The 20,284-nt window shown below is 45.9% G+C and overlaps 1 protein-coding gene across 2 annotated transcripts; it reads right to left on the bottom strand.

Moving 5' to 3' along the window:
- Nucleotides 1-1,497: 1,497 nt before the first annotated feature.
- Nucleotides 1,498-7,260, bottom strand: IL37 (interleukin 37). Of its 2 annotated transcripts, XM_040994085.1 has the most exons (5): nt 7,144-7,260; nt 6,422-6,484; nt 3,052-3,171; nt 2,567-2,709; nt 1,498-1,874 (listed from the first exon to the last, which is right to left on the bottom strand). In XM_040994085.1, the coding sequence occupies exons 1-5, from the start codon at nt 7,223-7,225 to the stop codon at nt 1,638-1,640; spliced, it is 645 nt and encodes a 214-aa protein (XP_040850019.1). In that variant the 5' UTR covers nt 7,226-7,260; the 3' UTR covers nt 1,498-1,637. The 2 variants fall into 2 exon arrangements, with proteins under 2 accessions (XP_040850019.1, XP_040850020.1); XM_040994086.1 differs by lacking the exon at nt 6,422-6,484.
- Nucleotides 7,261-20,284: the final 13,024 nt, after the last annotated feature.

Genomic DNA, 20,284 nt, shown 5'->3' with positions numbered 1-20,284 from the left:
CTGATCTTGTTCAGGAAGGGATTTTGCCCTGTGGACAGCTCCTCCCACTGCTGTCTGCTCATTCTTCTGATCTCCCAGCTGTCACTTGACCCAGATTGCTTATCTCTGTGTCTCTCCGACTTGTCAGGTCACCTGCTGTCTGTCTGGGACCCACCCACTGGGCTGCCTGGAGACTCTGCTACTTTTTGGTTACATGCCACACGCTCAACACACACTCAGCCACTTAGCACTTCTGCCTTAGGATCCACTCCCCCAGCACCCACCCTAGAAAGAGGTAATATTTTTGAGTTTTTAAAAAAGATTTGCTTACTTTTATTGGAAAGACAGAGTTACACAGAGAGAAGGAGAGACAGAACAATTTTTCTATCCACTGTCCCACTCCCCAAATAATTGTGATGGCCAGAGCTGGGCCAGCCAAAAGCCAGGAGTTAGGACATTCTTCTGGGTCTCCTTCATGGGTGCAGAGGCTCAAGGTTCAGGCTCTCCTCCATTGGAATGGCTAATTCTTATACAGAGCATGCACGGAACTGCTCCTTTCTGCTGCAAGTTTGCAGGTCAGCCTGGTTGAGTCATGAGATATGATGCACTTTGTGAGTGTCTGATGATTCCAGACAGCACTACCCAGGCACGGTCAAGCTCATTCCAACACAGAACTGCATAATGACACAGTTCTTGCCATAACCTAAAAATACCAATCCTTCAAGGTTGAGTAAGAAATGAAACCTACCAACCCAGGGTTTCAGGAAAAGGTTCTGTGTTCTTCTCTGGCGGATACTATTGGGAAGGAAAGCAGAGGAAGGCTTTAGTCAGGAAAGACTCACAGAACAGAGAGGGGGAGCAGATTCAGAGACAAGTTGAATTTATTATAAAGAAATAAACGCAAAGAAGTAACCAACTACCAATTTGTGGACAAAAGAAGCATGGGGCAGAAGGCTCAGTTGTTCAGAAGGCTGGCCTTTGAGTAATTTTAGGGTCTCAGTGTGTTTTGAGGGGTGGAGGAGATAAGAGACATGGAAAAGTGGGCCAGGGGAATCCAATAGCTTTTCACTGGCATTTTCAAACTTGATAGATTTGGTCCTCTGGGAAGATGGAAGGAAATGCAGGCAGGTTAGAACGGCTCTTCTCAAATAGCTGACAGTTGTGAAAGTTCTATTAAAACATAGTGCAAAGGTCATGGGGAAGACTGCATTTGGGATTTTTAAGATTCATTTATTTTTAAGGTAAAGGCAGATTTATAGAGAGAAGGATCTTCCATCTGCTGACTCACTCCCCAGATGGCCACAACAGCTGGAGCTGAGCTGATTTGAAGGCAGCAGCCAGGAATTTCTTCCAGATCTCCCATGCAGGTGCAGGGTCCCAAGATGTTGGGTCATCCTCTACTACTTTTCCAGGACACAGACAAGGAGCTAGGTGGGAAATGGAGCAGCTGGGACACAAACTGGTGGCCATATGGGACCTTAGCACATGCAACTTGAGAACTTTTAGCCACTAGGCTACCACACCTGGCCCTGCAGTGAATTTTTGTTTGTTTTGTGCCAAAACCCTTCAGTGAACTTTTAAAGGGGAACAAAAAACCCACACCATGTTTGCAAGCAAACAGGCAATGGTACATCATGGGTTTTCAATGCGTAAATTACTTAAATGGCTGAATTTGCTGGAGTTCTCACTCTTGTAAAATAAAACTCAATGTGTTTCCTTCTTCCAACTTTGTTTGTCATTGCCACAGGTTCACCAGAATTGCAGGAGGTGCACATGAACCACCCGGGGTAAGCAGCTGACTCCAGTGTGTCACGGGAGCCCACCTTAGCCCTGTAGAAGATAAAGGGCCGGCGTGCTGGCTCCTTCTGCTCAGCCAGCTCCATGAGCTTCTTCTTCTGCAAGATGAAAGAGATTCATTCACTAGTACAGGCTTAGATAGGGAGAACAATGCAACACATGTGCTCTTGATCTAGACCTGGGCCCCAGAGAAGAAAAAAAAGATAGAGGACAGGTAGCCCCCATGGGGAAGCTTGGGTTTGGGCATTGAAGCCTTGGCACTGGCGTTTAAGGAATGATAAACAGTCATGCCCCCTCTGCCAGAATTAAAAAACAAACTGACAGAGAGGAGCTGCAGGAATCCGATGCACACTGCAATATCAGCTCTATAGTTTTTTAAAAAAATATGTTAAAGAACATGGCTTTAATCCAAAGCCAAAACAGAGCTTCCTAGAGCTCCCATCGAGGACCCTCTGCCCCCACATCTGTCCCAGAATCCAGCAGTGAAAGGTTCGGGCCCTCCGCCATATATGCTGTCTGCTTCAGGGAAGGTCAGTGTAGGAGACACAGCCCATCCCAGGATGGCCATCCGGAGAGCACATAAGGCTGCTTGTGCCTACGGGGCTCCTCTCTGGAGCCTCCCCACTGTGAGCTGCTTCCTTGCTCACATGACAGGAATCAGTTGAGAGGGTGCTCCTGTACTCTGGGCCAAGATAAGAATGTGCAAGGAGAGTCAGAGGCATGGAAGAGCCTGGCTTTCCACTTTAACATTAAGGTCAATGAGGGCACAAGAAATTGGCTGACAGATCACCTTCAGACAAAGGGATGGTCTCCTTTTCCCACAGTCCTTCTCACAGCAGAGGCAGAACTCTTCATTGTTAACTGCCAAGAGAACCGGGCTCCCTCTGTCAGCTTTTGCTGAGCGCAAACGTGAGGGTAAAATGAAGAAGATCTCTAGAAAAATGCAGTCAGGAAAAAAGTCAGTACTCTGAGCAAGGAAAAAGTCCCTCATTGGTGTTGGGGTCCCAGGCTTTGTGGTCCCCTTCTGTTCTCCTGCCCTAAACCCCCTCTCCCTAACACCCAACCATCTGGCTCCTTCTTCCTTCCAGAACAACTCCCCTCTGATCTAGTCATTATAACAGACCGGCCCTCTGACTCCCCAGGTTCCTGGAATCCTCCCTGCCATTGCTATCACCTACAGTGGTTCATGATAGAGCTGAGCCCATGTACAAGGAGGTCTGACCCTGCTGTGGGTATAGGAGGGCAAGCAGAAAACACAACCAGACTAAGAGTCACCTGGGCGTGTGTACTGCTTATTTGGAACTGCTTTCAGGATCTCACAGTCCAGAACCAACACTTTGTGATCTTCATCTTGGATGTTGAATTTCTGGGCCTCTCTGGGCTTCACCATTGACCCTAGACCAACAGAATCGACATTGATACTGCATCACGGAAACCAAAATCTCAGCCCTTTTCCCATCAGCCCCAGCTCTCCACCCTACCTCAATATTTAGAACCACAGCTGCTAACTATTTCTTCCATGTCAAGGCCTTCTGACATGATTGGAACAAGCAATGCAGCATTGTGCATAAGCATATTGGTTCCATATTTTGACAAATGAATTCAACATCAAACTTTGCCTCTTGTTGTTTTAGGCTCTAGGACAAGTTACTAAGTACTCAAAGGTTGATCCCCTCATCTAGGAAACAAGAGTAACAAATTACCTGCCTGAGAGAGGTAGTGAGCATTTAAGCACTCCTTCCAAGGAGTCTGACCTTAAACGGCGTCTGACCTATAAGAAGGCCCAGGAGGTGTCAATTATTCTTCTTCCAAACCCTCTGGGTAGGGCTCTCCTGCCACCAGCTGTGCCCAGGGGGAACAGAAACCTGTACTTTCTGGGTTGAAAAAAGTGATCATGGAAGAATGAGGGCGAGAAACTAAGACAGGAGACACACAGAAGCCCAACACTGGACAAAATTGAGCTGAGATGCTGCCACAGTGGCACAGCGGGTTGAGCTACCATTTTTAGTGCCAGCATCTCTTATGGGCACCAGTTGCAGTTCCAGCAGCACCACTTCCAATCCACCTCTTTGCTAAAGCACCTAGGAAAGCAGTGGAGGATAGCTCAAATGCTTGGGTTCCTGCACCCACATAGGAGACCTGGAAAAAGCTCTGGCTTCAGATCAGCTCAGCCCTAGTCATTGTAGCAATTTGGGTAGTTAACCAGTAAAAGGTAGATTCTCATTCTCTCTCTGTCTCTCTCTCTTTCCAGCTCCTTCTTTCTGTTACTCTCTTAATTATATGTATTTAGGGAAACAAAATGAAAGTCTTTAAAAAAATAAGTGAGCTATAGAGGCTATTTAAAAAAAAAAAACCCAGGGCTGGCCATGGAGGAGCCTTCAGAAGAGGAAAGACCATCCATCCACTACAGTGGCCAGAGCTTTCCTGGAGCAGGGGCTCCTGGGAGCTCCTTCAGGTTGTTGTTATCTGAAGTGAATCCTGCACAGGGAGCCTGCACTCCTGGCCTCTGATGAGGCAGGTGACCTGTCACGCAGCAAGGAGCTCAGGCATTTGTTTGCTGAAAGGCAGGAGTCTCCATGCCAGGCCAAAACTGCTTGGTATGGGTGGGTGTAAGATATCAAATATGCTACCGCCCTGTATGATACCTCAACGCAAGTGTCTATGAGATGGCTGTAATGTAGAAGCCATTCCTAGGGCTCCTTCTCCTCCCACACATATCCGCCGCTCTCTACCAGGTGGGCTGTGCTCCTGGGTTCTCAGGCCGGAGAACAGGGAGGAGTCTCCTGCAGCATCGGCTCTCCTGCCACCTCATCACTGCAACCCTCCTTGGCCCCTCTGTCTGTATCCCTCATCTCATCACCCTTGTAGACTCATAAGAAAGTCATCTTTCTAAATTAGGGGTGACCCTCTTCAGTCTCTCTAATGCCCCAAGCGTCACGATACTCAGTAGCATTGCACTAGATGACTGGGCCCCTGCAAATCCTCAGTAACGTACTTTGACATGGAGTCAAATGTGAGGTGAGCCACTCAGCCCTGGCTTGCATCAGAATCTCCTCAGAAGCTTTTCTGGGCCCCAGCCGCTGACACACTGACTCATGGCGCAGGAGCCACTGAACCAACTGAACCCTGAGCCTTTCCATTTCTCACACATCTTGGGCAATGAATCCCCTGCAGATGGAGGTTCAGTGGGTTCTGCTGGTGCCAAGACCCCATTTTTCAAAGCAGTTCTAGGAGCTGTTGCTGCTACTGATTTGAGAACAAGGCCAAGGGCATGTCCAAGGCTCCAGTGTTTTTTCTGCCTTGCTACCCACTGTGCACCACCCAGCTGGTGACATTTTGAGACCACGGTGTCTGGGCTGCTTATCCTGATACTAAAACTCAGTTGGCCTAGACTGTGAACAGACATGCTATTTCTATGAAGCCCAATTCTGGCATTGCCCCTTTATTTTGCTACCTCTTAACTCCTTATTCCACCTGCTCCCTCCATATTTCCCTTTCCTCCTGTCACAGCCTGCTCCAGGCCCTCATCATGTCACACACAGGCCAGCACAGGATCTTCTTCACTGGTATCCTTGCTCTTCCTCCTGGAACCCCAAGCTTCTCAAGGCCACTGACAGGGCTGCTGACAGGGCTTGTGGCACTGGCATTTGTATTCTACAGGGGGAAGCAGTTCTTAAACCACAGCAGCAGCAGCAACAACAGCAGCAATAACAGCAGCAGAAGGAAGAGCAGTAATGGCAACAGCAGCAGCCACAGCAACAACAAGCAGCAACAGGCAACGGGAAATGACACGGTCAGCATTGTGGTGGCTGCCATAGCAGCACAGGAACAAACAGCAGCAGCAGCAGCAGGAGTGACAGTGCTGAAGCAGGCTCTGCTCACATAGACTTGAGAGCCACCATGACCCTCAGCCACCTGGTCTCCTTGGGTCCTCCCTGCCATTTGTGCATGGGAACAGTGAGTCTCAGGGTTGACACACTGACATGAGGTAGTGTTGTACGTGAGACTAAGGGCTTCCTGGCTCTGTCCTGAGCTAACAGAGGTGATGGAGCCTTAACCCTGAGTTGGACAAGCAGGTGTTAGAACACTTTCAATGTTGCTCACTCCCTGTGTCATTTGGGGCAGCTCACTGCTCTTCTCTACTTCTTTGCACATCTGAACAGGGATGATGGTGGCCTCTTCTTCCTGTGTTGTTGCATAATACAGATAGCAGTGGGTAAGGAAGTTTCTGGCTCCATCAGAGAGGTGGTTGGGAACCCTTCCTGCTGTGTGTATTGCCAGAGTCACTCTTTGCTTATCACAATGTTACATTCATCTGTGTAATGACGAAGTCAGTGGCCAGCCTTCTGGGAGTGGCCAGACAGCACTGAGCTGCTCCCTGGGCTCCAAACATTCCTCCCCTATGCCACTCAGCATCTGAGCATTACCTGTCTTCCCTGCAAAGGCCAAGTTCCACCCAAGACTCAACTTTCCTATAGAATCTGCTGAAGATTTGCCTCTTACCTAGGAAATGCCTCCACCCCCTTCAACACCCTTTGGGGTTCCCCAGTCTGGGATTCTCCCTTCCTCTGAGAGGACCCAGCAACACCATCTTTCAAGCCCTCCCCCACAACATAGCTATCCCAATACTTCACCAGGGCCTTACTTGTACAGACAGAATTCACAGAGGGCAGGGGAGGCACTGGCTCATGGGGGCTTCCAAGTGGGCCTGCAATCAGAATCAGAAGTTAGCCAATGCTGTTGGAGCTTTCCAGGGACTTAGGAGTTCCAGGGACTACTTGATTCCTTGGTTCCTTGTATGTATGCTGAGAGATACTACAGCGGACAGATAATGGTCATGACAATCATATGGCCTCCCTGATCTCAAATGGTGGGAAATGGACTTGAAGTTTACAAGGGGCATTGTAGTCCCTCCCCTTACACTGAACGTGTTAGGCTTTCAGGTGGATTGGAGCTTCCTCTCATCTTTCACAAGTGAACATCCATGTACTTTCCCCCACTGAAACATTCAGAATTGACTCTTTTTCCCCATCTACCCTCTGACTCCCTCCCATCACAGGGCTTTTCCTCTGTCTGGGGAGGACGGCAAGGAAGACATACATTCAGAAGCTATGAAGCTTTCCAGTTGATTGGGGGTGAAGGGAACAGTGGGGAGTCAGGAAGGAATGACCTGAAACATTAGTGGGCATTGATCCATTGTCTATTACATGGCGTGCTAGCACCTGCAGCAATACTTCTTTTCCCTCATAAGATTCCTCTGGTCTAATCAAGGTCAGCAAGTAGAAACTGGATTCGTGAACAGCACCTAGCAAAATTCTGCTTCAGGACTTATACCTTGGTCAATGTGAATTTTTCCAAGATTCTCACCTCCTGAGCAGCACTGGGGCTCAGCCTTTTCCTGGTCTTCTGAGTCCATTTTCACTCCTGAATTCTCCTCCAGAAAGGACATTTTTACACATAAAGTAAATAACTAGAAGATGATGAGACGGAGCAAAGGACCTGAGCAGAGAGGGAGGGAATTAGTTATAAGCCTCCTGACCCCAGGACGCTTTGTTGGGTGTGATGAACAGTCCTGAGTGATGAACAGGCCTCTAGCTTTCCTTGCAGCTCAGAAAGACTCACTACTTCCCACAAGGCTTCCTGGGGCCAGACCATGCCCTTCTGTCCACTACCCCACTGGCCCAGTGCTTCACCAGGCCAGTGCCCGCTCACAAGTCACAATATCATTTTTAGAGATCTTAGCAACAGCTTATAAAAATTAAATAAAATAGACAAGTTCAAAGCACATATTTCTCTAGTCATAGAGCTGGCAAATTATAGTTGCTGGGCCAAATCTAGCTTACTGCCTGTGTTGTGTAAAGATTCATTGTAACACAGCAATACCTGTGTACTGTCCGTGGCTGCTTAGGGCTACAAGAACAGAGTTGCATAGCTGAGAAATCACATAGCCAGCAAAGCCTGAAATACGATCTTAGCCTTTCCATAAGACGTTTTCCGACCCTCTGCAGGAACTAACTTTTGTCTGAACAAAGGAAATATCTTTACACCTTTATCATGAATACTGACATTCCAAAGATCCCAGGAGGCACAGCTGGGGGAATAAATCTGGTGGATCCTTAAGCGCAGGTACAAATACTACTAGATCTCAGGTTGTCCATCATTTAAGCTGCATTAAATCAATAAAGTACAACTGCCCTTTGACACTTGAGAAGGAAGAGAATTTGGTGACATAGGACATCAGCTCAAGAGACAGTCTACAAGGCTGTCAAGATTCCAATAGTACCACTAGAGAATAGAATAATGCCCACAGGCTGAAGGACACCAGACTAACCCTGCGAATTCGCCACCTATGTCAAGACAGATTCAAGTGGCTTCCACAGAACACCCTCAAGAAGCAGTGCATCTGGTCATCTGAGGTTCCTCTCTTTCCACTTAATACATTTAAAGTACTGAGTTCCAAAACTCCTTTCCAAAAGCTAGTACATTTTAGACCAGGAGATAAGCCTTTTCATCCATACAAGAAAGTGCTAACATTATCAGAGATTACAGGTTTAGAAGCCTTATGGTCTGAGCGGGTCTCAGAGATAATAATTAAAGACACGTTTCTAACAGAGAAAAGTAAAGCAAGCTGCTGTGGACTTCTGCGCTTTTCCCTCCTTGTCAGTTGGCCTTCTGCATCCACAGGTAAAAACCACTTACCTGAACCAGGAATCCCAGAGGTCTGTGGCTCTGCCGTGGACCACCACTCTTTATCTCCTTAGTGTTAAAACTCTTTGGTTATTCCTCCCTTTATATAATCATTTTGGGAGTGACTATGCAAATGTGACGGCAACATTTCTTTAGTCAATAATAAGCAGCATCATAGATTATCACATACCGCTGATTCCAAGAGTACAGATTCCATGGGCCAGTATCACAAGGGCTGTGTCACAAGTGTCCAGTCTAGTCTGACAGAGAAGGTGTAGGTCACAGACACAAGCAAAGAAAGGAAAAGAAGACACAAGGTTCTGGCCAGCCAGTGAATATGGCTGAGAAGTTGGAAAATTCTTTGCTCTCCTGAAGGTTCTTTGCCCCACCACAGAATTCAAGCAAGTGGAGCCTCCATGTCCCAGAGGGAAAAAAAATATGCTCCTTTCACGTCTTTTCCCAAATGTCCTCTAGCACATGACTGACCCTGCCCTGCACCTGTCCTCTGCACCATCTTCCCCAAAAGTGACATGCCAGGTCCCCTCAATGGGTTATCCTTCATCAAGCCCATCAGGTACCAGCCTCTGTCTACAGCCTATTTGCTATTCACTGTCATATTCTTCCATTTTGCTTTGCCTGTGCTCTTGCCTGGCCAATTCTAAGGAAAATCCATTTAGCCAATGAAGATAAAGTTATTGGCCTACCACCTTAGCACATCAACAACACAAGAACAGCAGTAGGCAACCACAGAATCCTCAGTGTGTGGGTGTGGGCTCGGTCCATTTCTGTTTTTATCTCCAACTGAACACTTTGAGGATCCTATGATGAGGTACAGTCCTTCCAGCTTTACAAACAAAACACAGTATACTTCAGAGGTTAAAAAACTTACCTGGAGTCATATTTCTGGTCACATAGCTATCTTTCAAGTATGATTCTAGATGAAGGTTTCATCTTCTAGCCTTTTACCACGGACATATTTATATGCAAACACAGACATACGTTTGGCAAGGTGTGTTGTAATGTACTCTTCCTACTTAACTCTTGCCTTTTCTGCCCAGTGTGATATCACCCAAATCATTTCATTGTATCAATATTTTTCTATAAGATCATTTTTAATTTTAGATATTTAGTATTTGTTTAAAGACCTAGAAAATGCAGCTCCCTAAATTGCCAAACTAGAAATAAGAATTTGTCCATTGAATTTCTAATAAAGAGAAATATATCTTTGGAGAACATCTTGATCAGCCCCTTGGGGCAGGCAAAAAGACAGAGTTAAAGTCAAAACAGCCACTAGATTATTGTCTTGGAAGGCAGTGGTTTGACCAGAGGCAGTTTTCCTGTGCTGATTCTAGAAAGAATGAGGATATGGGAACTGGGGAGTGGGGTAGCCTGGTTCCACTCTCAGTATGAGCAAGTTGGAGATGCATAGGGAGATGCCAGGTTGGGATGTCTACAAAGTAGCTTTTCAGAGATTACACCCAAGTGGTCAGTATTGTGAAGTATTCAGTATAAATGCCCACCCTGGTGGCCCTAACGAAACCTTCACATCAATACTGATTATGCTCAAGAACACTGTTGACTTGTGGGAGGTTGAAGAATGAGGGACAACTAATGTGTGTCAAATATAGATAAATCCTAACTTAACAAATTCCCCAATTTTGATCATTTAAGCTATTTTCACTTTTATACCATCATGAGTACACTGTGTGTGCTAAATCTTATATTTTATGTATAACTTATATGCATATATAAATGCAAAAATATTTATAGATTATTAATATGATTGAAATTAAATGTTCGCATCTATGACAGCGTAGTAGTTTAGGTTAAACCTCTGCCTACAATGCCAGCATCCCATATGGGTATTGACTGAAGTCCCTGCTGCTTCCCTTCTGGGCCAGCTCCAACCAAAACACCTGAGAAATCACCAGATCATGGGCCAAATGCTTGGGTTCCTGCACCCAAATGTGACACCCCGGAGACGCTTTGGGTTCCTGACTTCAGTCTGGCACCTACCCGGCCATTATGACCATTTAAGGAAAAAACCAAGAGATGGAAAATCTCTTTCCCTCCCATTTTCTCTGTAACTTCCACTATTCAATTAAAATTTTTAAAGTCTTTGCACCTGTCATTGATTATGAATTAGTATAATTCTTAGATCCATGATTGATTTCTGGGTCACATTCTGTTTGTATACTTTTGGCATTTTGTTTTGCAGTCATCTGTAAGAAAGCTAACTTACTGGATAACATTCTTTTTCCAATAACTGAGGCTATCACTATTGAGACTTTTTGACTTTTGTGTATTTGTGTATGTAAACTTCATGTGTACTAATTGAGGGAACATGTCATTTGGTGTGTGGGGGGTTTTAGTGTGGATGATTTTGTGCATTTTGTCTGCATTATGAGTATATATTTCATGTGAATTGGGGGTATTGTGTGTTGTGTATGTTGTGTGTGTTGTGGTATTCTGAGTTTAGATGTGTTATGTGTGTGCTGTGGGAAGACAAAGATGTACCCTGGATTTACAGGTAGGACGTCCCTTTCTTTGAGACAAAACAGAACAGAACCTGCAGCAGCTCTCCATTCTCCACTCCAACCCAGCTTCCCAAGCCCAGGGTGCAGAAGCACCAAGAGATATCAGTCCTTTTAGGAGAATTCCAAGAAGATTCCGCTGTGTAGCTGCTCTCCCCAAGGAGTCTGGCCATTTTCACAGCCACTCCAGTAATGTTTCTGAAAAGATGAGTGATGCCAACTTTAAATGGCACTGAGTCAGAGAAGCACAGGGAACTTACATGAGCAAACCCTGGAAACTCTTTTTGCAGGTTCCTGCCTCCTGCAGCCTCCTCTAGCTTCTTCACCAGATGGGGTGGGACTGCTGTCCTTCCAGGACTGTGGTGGCCTGTGTCTCCCAATCCACTGACCAGCCTTTCTGAGGCCGAGCACTTGCCAGCCAACTTCCACCCCCGCACATACATATACCTTTAGCTTCTGGAAGCTCTAGGTCTTCTGTCACACACAGATTGGTTTCAGAAACCAATTTCCATGTAGTTGTTGTTGATGACTATCTGCCACAGGATCTGAGTGTTTACCAGCTTGGGTTGAGCCATGCTGAAGTCAGGAGGCCAGAATTCGATTCAAGTTTTCCATGTAGGTGGCAGAGAATCAAGTACTTGGGCCATCACCTGCTGCCTGGCAAGGTGTGCATTAGCAGGAAACAGAGCTTGGACTCAAACCCAAGCACTCCAACATGGAATGTGGGCATCTCAAGCAGCATCTTAACCACTGCACCAGATGCCCATCCCTACTTGCATTTTAAGTCATTGTTTTGTGCAAAGACATCTGTGCTCTAAAATCACCCCACAGTGACTCCAGCAGTTTCAGTCACAACTTCCAGTCTCTGTGACATGACAGGGTTAAAGCAAAGCCTATGATTATTCCAAAGCAACCTGAGCACGATGGCAGAGCAGAATTCAAAAGCTTCCCCTGCCCCAACCCTCTGGCATGCATCACCAGCCCACCTGCAAATTGTAGGGTCCAGGTGTTATCCCCTCTGCAGGCTTTTTTTTTTTTAATCCACCCAGAGATTCTCCTGTTCTCATGGTGAATTCCTGGAATCCATACTGTTCTCTGCTTCTCTAATTGGTTTTGGAGATCTGTAGCCTGTTCTAGTATGCCATCACAGCCAACAGCTGTGTATCACTGAGAGCATTAGAACAGTTAGGCGCAGGCCTTTCTGATGTAAAGAATAGATGTGGGTCCTGAGTCTGTTGAGATATCCAGAGCAACAACACAAGAACAGGGTAAGAAGAAGGAAGGATTTGGGTGGACATGTGAGTCCCGGGGGCTTAGGGGCCGATGCCCTGGCAGCTTCTTGGGCTTTCAGGAATCCAGATGAGAGAGGGTGACAGGTGGGAGAGTAGATGTGGAGGTGACACAGCCTGACAACATAGCAAGAGGGGACCCCTGAGTAAGGAAGAATCGTCAGAAAAAAACTAAAATATCAGAGATCTCTAGTTTCCATTTGTGAAAAAGAACTTGTAAAGGCATAATTGTAACATGTATCCAACTCCCACGTTTTACATCTTTTATGGTTCCAGTGTCATTCTGCTACATTACAACATTATTTTTTTCTTTGCATGGGGAATTATTCTCGGGGGCTACAGTTGCTGCTTCTTTGGACCACCTCTAAAACTCCACTAGCTCTTCTACTCTTCCTGCCTGATTTTTTTTTTCACCTGCAGGAGCTTGGGGCAAAGCAGGGACAAGGAGAAAGGCATCATAATTCATGGGTTGAGATTCAGCACTCCTTATGAAACTCAGAAAGGTCAGATGACTGAGTTTTCATGAAGGATTATGAAAAGCATTAGCTTTAATTTAAAGGAGCCTAAACCCAGAGCTACTGCCAATAATAAAAATAACACAGAGTGGGGCAAAAAGACAAAGGAGAAACACAGTAGAACACAAAAAGTATTGGATTCAACAAAACCATTAAACTCCAAGGAATGAAATCTAGTTGCATTTCTGATTATACTCAATATAATCTTACTACCCAAAGACTTGATCAACAAAGTATGTTTTATCCACTTGATGGAATGAGACTCAGTAATCATAAAAGTTAACAAAATACTAATGTAGGCTATACCATGGGTGAACCACAAAAACAGGCTGAATGAAAAATAAAAAATTATGCAACATTCAAATGTGTTTATATGAAAACTGAAAACTAATCTATGCTGAGGTAATCAGATCAGTGTTTGGATAAAGGAAAGCCTGCAACAGGCAGGGCAGAGCATCCCAGGAAAGTAGAAATTTCCTAGACCAGCTGGAGAACATGGGCTTAAATGACTTGTATGTGTCAAAACTGCTGAAACCATACAGGCATGTATATAAATATTCATCCAAAATGAGGACAATGATGTATGTAAATTAAAACTCAAAGATGATTTTTTAAAGTACTATAACCAAAAAATAAACCTGCTTTAGGATTTTGTCTCATGAACCATATTTGTTTCCTCAAGTATGCCTTAATCTATTAGTTCATGAACTATTTCTAAGACATTATGTTCCTAGTGTTAGCAGGGCCAGAGGGAAAAAAAGGAAGAAACATTTTAATTATTATTAATCCCCAGGAATTCACTAAATTCCTATAGCACTTGTCAATTGCATTGTCTCTGAATCCATTACTGGCCACATTCCCTGAGATCATCTTCAGTCCCATACCTGTGGCTTCTGCTGGCTCAGCTAAGCTCCTGAAAGGGTACACTGGCTGGGGTGACTCAGCAACGGGGTGAAGGGTGGCATACGGGTTCAACAAAACTCCACAGAGGGCAAGGCCACGTATACCTGCAGAGTGGCACAGTGGAGAAATGTTTTGTGCCTGGGAACCTTACAGGTGTCAAGAGGCTGGAAACCCTTAGAAAGTCCAAGAGCATAGCTAGAGGGGAGCAAGGACATGTACATCACTGAGTGTATTCAGCAGCTACCCCTGGAGCCAGAAATATCCTCACACATTGCTATCTGCACTATGCAACAACACAGGAAGAAGAGGCCACCATCATCCCTGTTCAGATGTGCAAAGAAGTAGAGAAGAGCAGTGAGCTGCCCCAAATGACACAGGGAGTGAGCAACATTGAAAGTGTTCTAACACCTGCTTGTCCAACTCAGGGTTAAGGCTCCATCACCTCTGTTAGCTCAGGACAGAGCCAGGAAGCCCTTAGTCTCACGTACAACACTACCTCATGTCAGTGTGTCAACCCTGAGACTCACTGTCCCCATGCACAAATGGCAGGGAGGACCCAAGGAGACCAGGTGGCTGAGGGTCATGGTGGCTCTCAAGTCTATGTGAGCAGAGCCTGCTTCAGCACTGTCACTCCTGCTGCTGCTGCTGCTGTTTGTTCCTGTGCTGCTATGGCAGCCACCACAATGCTGACCGTGTCATTTCCCCGTTGCCTGTTGCTGCTTGTTGTTGCTGTGGCTGCTGCTGTTGCCATTACTGCTCTTCCTTCTGCTGCTGTTATTGCTGCTGTTGTTGCTGCTGCTGCTGTGGTTTAAGAACTGCTTCCCCCTGTAGAATACAAATGCCAGTGCCACAAGCCCTGTCAGCAGCCCTGTCAGTGGCCTTGAGAAGCTTGGGGTTCCAGGAGGAAGAGCAAGGATACCAGTGAAGAAGATCCTGTGCTGGCCTGTGTGTGACATGATGAGGGCCTGGAGCAGGCTGTGACAGGAGGAAAGGGAAATATGGAGGGAGCAGGTGGAATAAGGAGTTAAGAGGTAGCAAAATAAAGGGGCAATGCCAGAATTGGGCTTCATAGAAATAGCATGCCTGTTCGCAGTCTGGACCAAATGAATTAGAATCTCAGAGGTACCTGAGTCAAACCCCCTTCCCTAAGTCAGACAATGGATTTGCTCCCAAGAGCTTACAAGGATGTTGAGACAAGTACATTGACACCTGTGTGTAGCCAAAGAGGAGTCCATCCCATGCAGAGGGGCTGATAAGAGCTGCAGAGAGGAGGCGGCAGGACAGCCAATGCTGCAAGAGGCTCCTCTCTGTTTTCTGATCTGAGGAACCCAGGGGCACAGCCCACAGACAGAGAGCGGCAGATATGTGTGGGAGGAGAATGAGCCCCTGGGATGGCTTCTACATTAAAGTCATCTGTCACAGATACTTTTCTCAGGGCATCATGTAGGGCAGTGGCTGGTGTTCTCTCACATGATCTTATTTGATATCTTACAACAATGCATACCAGGCAGTCTTGGCCTGAACTGAGAGTTCCTCCATCAAACAACTGAGCTCCTTGCTGCATGACAAGTCACCTGCTTCGTCAGAGGTCAGGAGGGTGGGCTTCCTGTGCAGGACTCACTTCAGGGAAGAGATGTCTGAAGGAGTTCACAGGAGCCTTTGTCCCAGGAAACCCCCAGTCACTGTTATAGACGGTCTTTCTCTCCTGAAAGCTCCTGTGTGGCCCGGGGCCAGAGAAAACTACTATTTCTATATGCAGATCACATGATTATGTGCATTAAAAAAATCTCAGGGAATCCTGAGGAACAACAAATCACAACATAAAGGTCATCCAAGAACCGATAAGAGAGTTTAGTGAGGTTTCACGATTCAAGAACAAAGATCAACACAGAAAAAAAAATTGCATAACTAGTCGCCTAAAATGAACTAGTAGGACAAAAAACAGATATCATCTGTAAGGATGATGAAGTGTTTAAGTAAATTAAGTGTCTAAGTAGAAAACAAAATGTATGTAAGATGGAAACTAAAAAACATTGATGACAGAAACCAAAAAGACGTCTTATATATTTGGAGTGATAATGTTGTGTTCACAGATTAGAGGATACTCCCTCTAAAGTTATATAGGCATAATTTTTTAAATCTATTGAAATAGAAAGTTCATTCTAAAATTTATATTCCAATATTTGAAATCACCAAAAGATTTTTGAAAAAGAAGAAAACAGAAGGAAACACTCTTCCCAAGTCTGAGACTCACTATCCAGCCATGAAAAGACAATGTGGTATTGGTGGGAGGACTAATCACGCCAAAATAGGCCAGCACAGACAACTGAGAAGTAGATCCACACAAAGAAGCCCAATTTGTTTTCAATAAAAGATCAAAAGCAATTTAATGGGAGAGAAATAGCCTTAAAAACTGGTACTATAGCAATTGAAAACAGGCAAAGAAAGAAACTCAAGATACCAAAAGCTGTTCATCCAAACTGGATCCTGGACTTAGAGGTAGCACATGAAACTCTAAAACTTTCAGGAAGAAAATTGCTGAAAATTTTTGGTACCCAGGAAAAAAAACATTTAGAATTCACAATAAGGGTCTGGCACAAGAACCAAGGCTGGGAGCAGCCCAAACCAAGGCCAAGTTACAGTATATGTGGCTCAGATCTGGGGGCAGGCCAGGTTGGGCCAGTTTATAAAACGGGTGCAGGACAGGCCAGTTCAAGCTGAAACACCAGCCAGTTCACATTAAGGCTGGGACTGGGAACTGCCTGGCCAGCGCTAGACTGTAACACCCACCAGCATGAGCTAGGACTAGGAGCAGACTAAGCCAGGCCAGGCCAATAGCACCCACCAGCAAATGCCAAGGTGAAGCAGGTCATGCCAGAGTGGGCCGCAGCACCCATCAGCACACGCTAGACCCAGGCAGGATATGGGGATTGCAAGCCTGATAGGAAGGCTACGAGGAGGCTCCCATGCTGGGCCACTGCTCTCACTGGCAAGCATGAGAACAAACTGGGATGTGAACAAACTAGGCTGAGCAGGGCTACAACACCTGATGGACTGCATGTGAACTGGGTTAGGGGGAGATCAAGGCTGCAATAAGCAACTGTATCCACTGGTGCATGCATGAGCCAGAGTAAGTGCAGGCTGGTTAGGCTTTGCCACTGCATCAGCTAACAAGTGCTGGGACTGGGGGCAAGTTCTGTCAAGCTAGACTGCATAACCACCTGGAACGTGGAAGATCTGGGGCTGGGGCTAGCGAAACTAAGCACTTCTCTTGGTGGGCTGCAACTCTCACCAGTGAGCATGAGAACCAGGGCTGGGGGTGGGACTGGCTGGACAGGCAGTAGCACTTGCCAGCATGTGGACTGGATAGTGGGGTCAGTTGGGCTGAGCTAGGATGCAGCACCCATTGAGGTGCACCAGAGCTGAATGAAATGTGGGACAGACTTCTCTGTTGCACATTTTGGCAAGCACAGGGACCAGGGCTGGGGGCAGGCCTGGTGGGGGTTATTGGCTGTTGCGTCAACTAGGCAGCAGCTCCTGCTGGTATACAGTGAGGGCTGAGTGTGTGGTGGGCAGGGTTAGGCTGGGTCACAGCATTCATTGGTTTATATAACAGATGGGGCTGGAGACAGAACTGAGCCAGCAACTGCAACTACCAGCGTGTGTAGACTAATGTGGGTGACAGACAGGGCTGCTTTCTGTGCTGGCTGGCACACAAAGAAATCAAATCTTGGATCACCTCAGATGAGGTTTCTTTGCAGATCCCCACAATTGAACTCTTGGACTCAGAAGTCTAACCATAGGGAGAATCACAGGATCTGTGGTCTGACCATGGAGTACTTGTGTCAGAACTGGGCCTCCTCGGTTGCTAAGACAGAGCAGTGGACAGCATGCCCAGATGCACATGGAGATACGGCAGTCCACTGGGGCTTATAGAGGACATCCAGTACCACAGCAGAGAATGGAGGGCAGAACAGATAAAACAACTCTCCCAGCCAAGTTTTGGCAGCAAGCATCCGGGTGAATGGAGACTCTAAAATGAACTATGTCAGTCAATAGACCTTGGAAGGATTTCCTCATCCTTGGAGCAATGAAATCAGCACTATTTCAGAACTATCAAAACCACTACAGCAGTACTCTCAGAGCATGCTTCACATGATGACATCAGGTGGCAGACCCCTGTTCCTCAACCCTTCCCACCCTCATCAGTGGTCCACATGGGTATGCATGCATCCTCCTCAGCTATACAAACGTCATCAAAAATGAAACTTAAAAAAAAGAAAAATACTCATATATTTCTGGTGTGAATTTAACAAGTCTCAGGTACTCTGCAAAATGCTTTGGCAACTCCCTTTAAAACTAAAAACGAACCATATGACCTGGCAACCATATTCTGGCAGTATCACTGCAGAAACATAAAGACTTAGGCTCACACAAAAGCCTCTCCACACGTCTTGTGCTCATGTTATTCATGATAACCCAAACTGGAAACAAAACAGAGTCCTCCAATGGGTGGGTGAAGGAGTAAATAAACTGACACATACTTATCAGGAAATAATACTCAGCAATAATAAAGGAAAGAATGATATATGTTTCATGATTTTATTGGCATAGCATTCATTAAATAATGCAATTGCAGAGTTGGAGAAGGGATTCATGGTTGCTGTGGCTGGAAACAGTGGGGATAAGGGGTTGATGTGATGTGATCCCCTTGCAAATGCCAGGATTCCATATGGGCACCTGTTTGTGAACTGGCTGCTCCATTTCCCATCCAGCCCTCTGCCTGTGGCCTGGGAAAGCAGTATAGGACAGCCCAAACCCTGGGACCCTACATCCACATGAGACACCCAGAAGAGGTTCCTGGCTCCTGGCTTCATATTGGCTCAGCTCCAACCATCCCAGCTATTTGGGGAGCAAACCAGTGCATGGAAGAGCTTTCTCTCTGTCTCTCCTTCTCTATATAAATCTACTTTTCCAATGAAAATTAATAAATCTCTTTTTTAAAAAAGAAAAAAAAACAAATGTGGGGATGGTAGGTTGATGGGTGGGGAATGGGTATGACTTAAAGCATACTGAGAAGTCATGTGGTGATGACACAAGTAAATATTTTGATTGTGCTCAGTACAGGATGCTACTCATGTCATAAACTGCATAGGGCAACACGTATGTGCAAAATGGGAGAAGTGTCAACTTCCTGGCCTTGATATTATACTATAATTGCAAAATATTCACATAGGGAGAGGCTGGGAGAAGGGAAGTCAAGAACTCCTAGAATATTTCTTTGCCTCGTCCTATGAACCTACAATTATCCCAAATTTTAAAAGATTAAGACTATATTATTTTAACTTTAAAGGCCCTTTGACTGCTGGAACTCACATCTCTGCATAAAGATCAAGAATATTTGATGGACCCTGGCCTTCAAGAAATCACTTCAAGAAATTCCTACTCATCTATCTGGTGACCTGAAGTCATTTCTCTGATCAATTTTTCTGGTCAAAATCTCAATTTTCCATCTTGAATGTGAAGTTTGGCTCTTATAATTCTTGAGATGAAAGGTTCCAAATGAACTAGAAATGATGGCATCTAAGGTTAAAGGTATTCTCTACCCAGCCAACCATACAAGCCAGGAGGCCAGCACTAAGACATGGCCTCCAAGGAGGCAATATGTAAACCAAGACCATTAGACATACACTCAGAGCTTTACAGCCCAACTGGTGTGGCCAGCTGATGAAGTATGAAGTAAATGAGTGGAGTTAAGGAAGAAGGAAGCAATGCAGACCAGTCCCATGCAGCTTATTAGTAGCTGACTTCCAGCCCCTAAGTCTCTGACAAGTAACTAAGCTCCAGCTTCCACTTAGAGGGTTTATATGGAGAGCTCAATATCCAGCATTGTGCTCAGCATCACCCCACTGCCCCACTGAGCAGCCCTCATCCTTCCCTACCTCACCCTTCAGGTTCCAGGTTCTACAACAGTTTTAGAAAGAAGGTTGTCCTCATGCGACCCCTTAACACCCATCATGGGACCTTCATCCCTTCATGGTCCACAACTGCCCCTTGGGGACCACAACTGCCTCTTGGGGGCTTATCTGCTATATTGATAAGCCTTGGGTAAGGTGCACACAGCACCAATGCCCCATGTCAGGACCCAGCGCCCAAGCAAAGGGGCTCTGTCGCTCTTGTTACAACACTTTGAGGACGGAGTATTTCCTAAAACACCTCTGGACAAATTCTCCCTGTGAGAAGGGCCCAACCATCCTTCCATCTTCTTTCTGCTTCCCTATCCTAGATGGAAAGTGCACCTGGGCAGAGATTTCTGAAAGGAAACCCAGACCTTAGCACACTTCCCCAGTTCCGATTATCATGCACATGGCTGGCTCTGTCAGCAAATACCAACTCTATCTCACACACATGGACAGAGTCAGGCAGGGGGCAGACTGAAAGAATGCCTTGCTCCAGTCCTGACCCCAGCTGTGGATCCCTAGGCAACGCAGATATCAGAGAAGCTATGTAGATGCTATGGGATGCTTTTTTCAGTCATTTTTGCAAAGTTCGTCTTTTGTTCCCTAGTGCGACGCTATAA

Source organism: Ochotona curzoniae, unplaced genomic scaffold, assembly GCF_017591425.1.
Source record: "Ochotona curzoniae isolate NIBS_2020 unplaced genomic scaffold, NIBS_Ocur_1.0 contig_883, whole genome shotgun sequence".
In the NCBI taxonomy this organism is placed as follows: domain Eukaryota; kingdom Metazoa; phylum Chordata; class Mammalia; order Lagomorpha; family Ochotonidae; genus Ochotona; species Ochotona curzoniae.
This window is presented reverse-complemented; position numbering and strand designations above follow the sequence as displayed.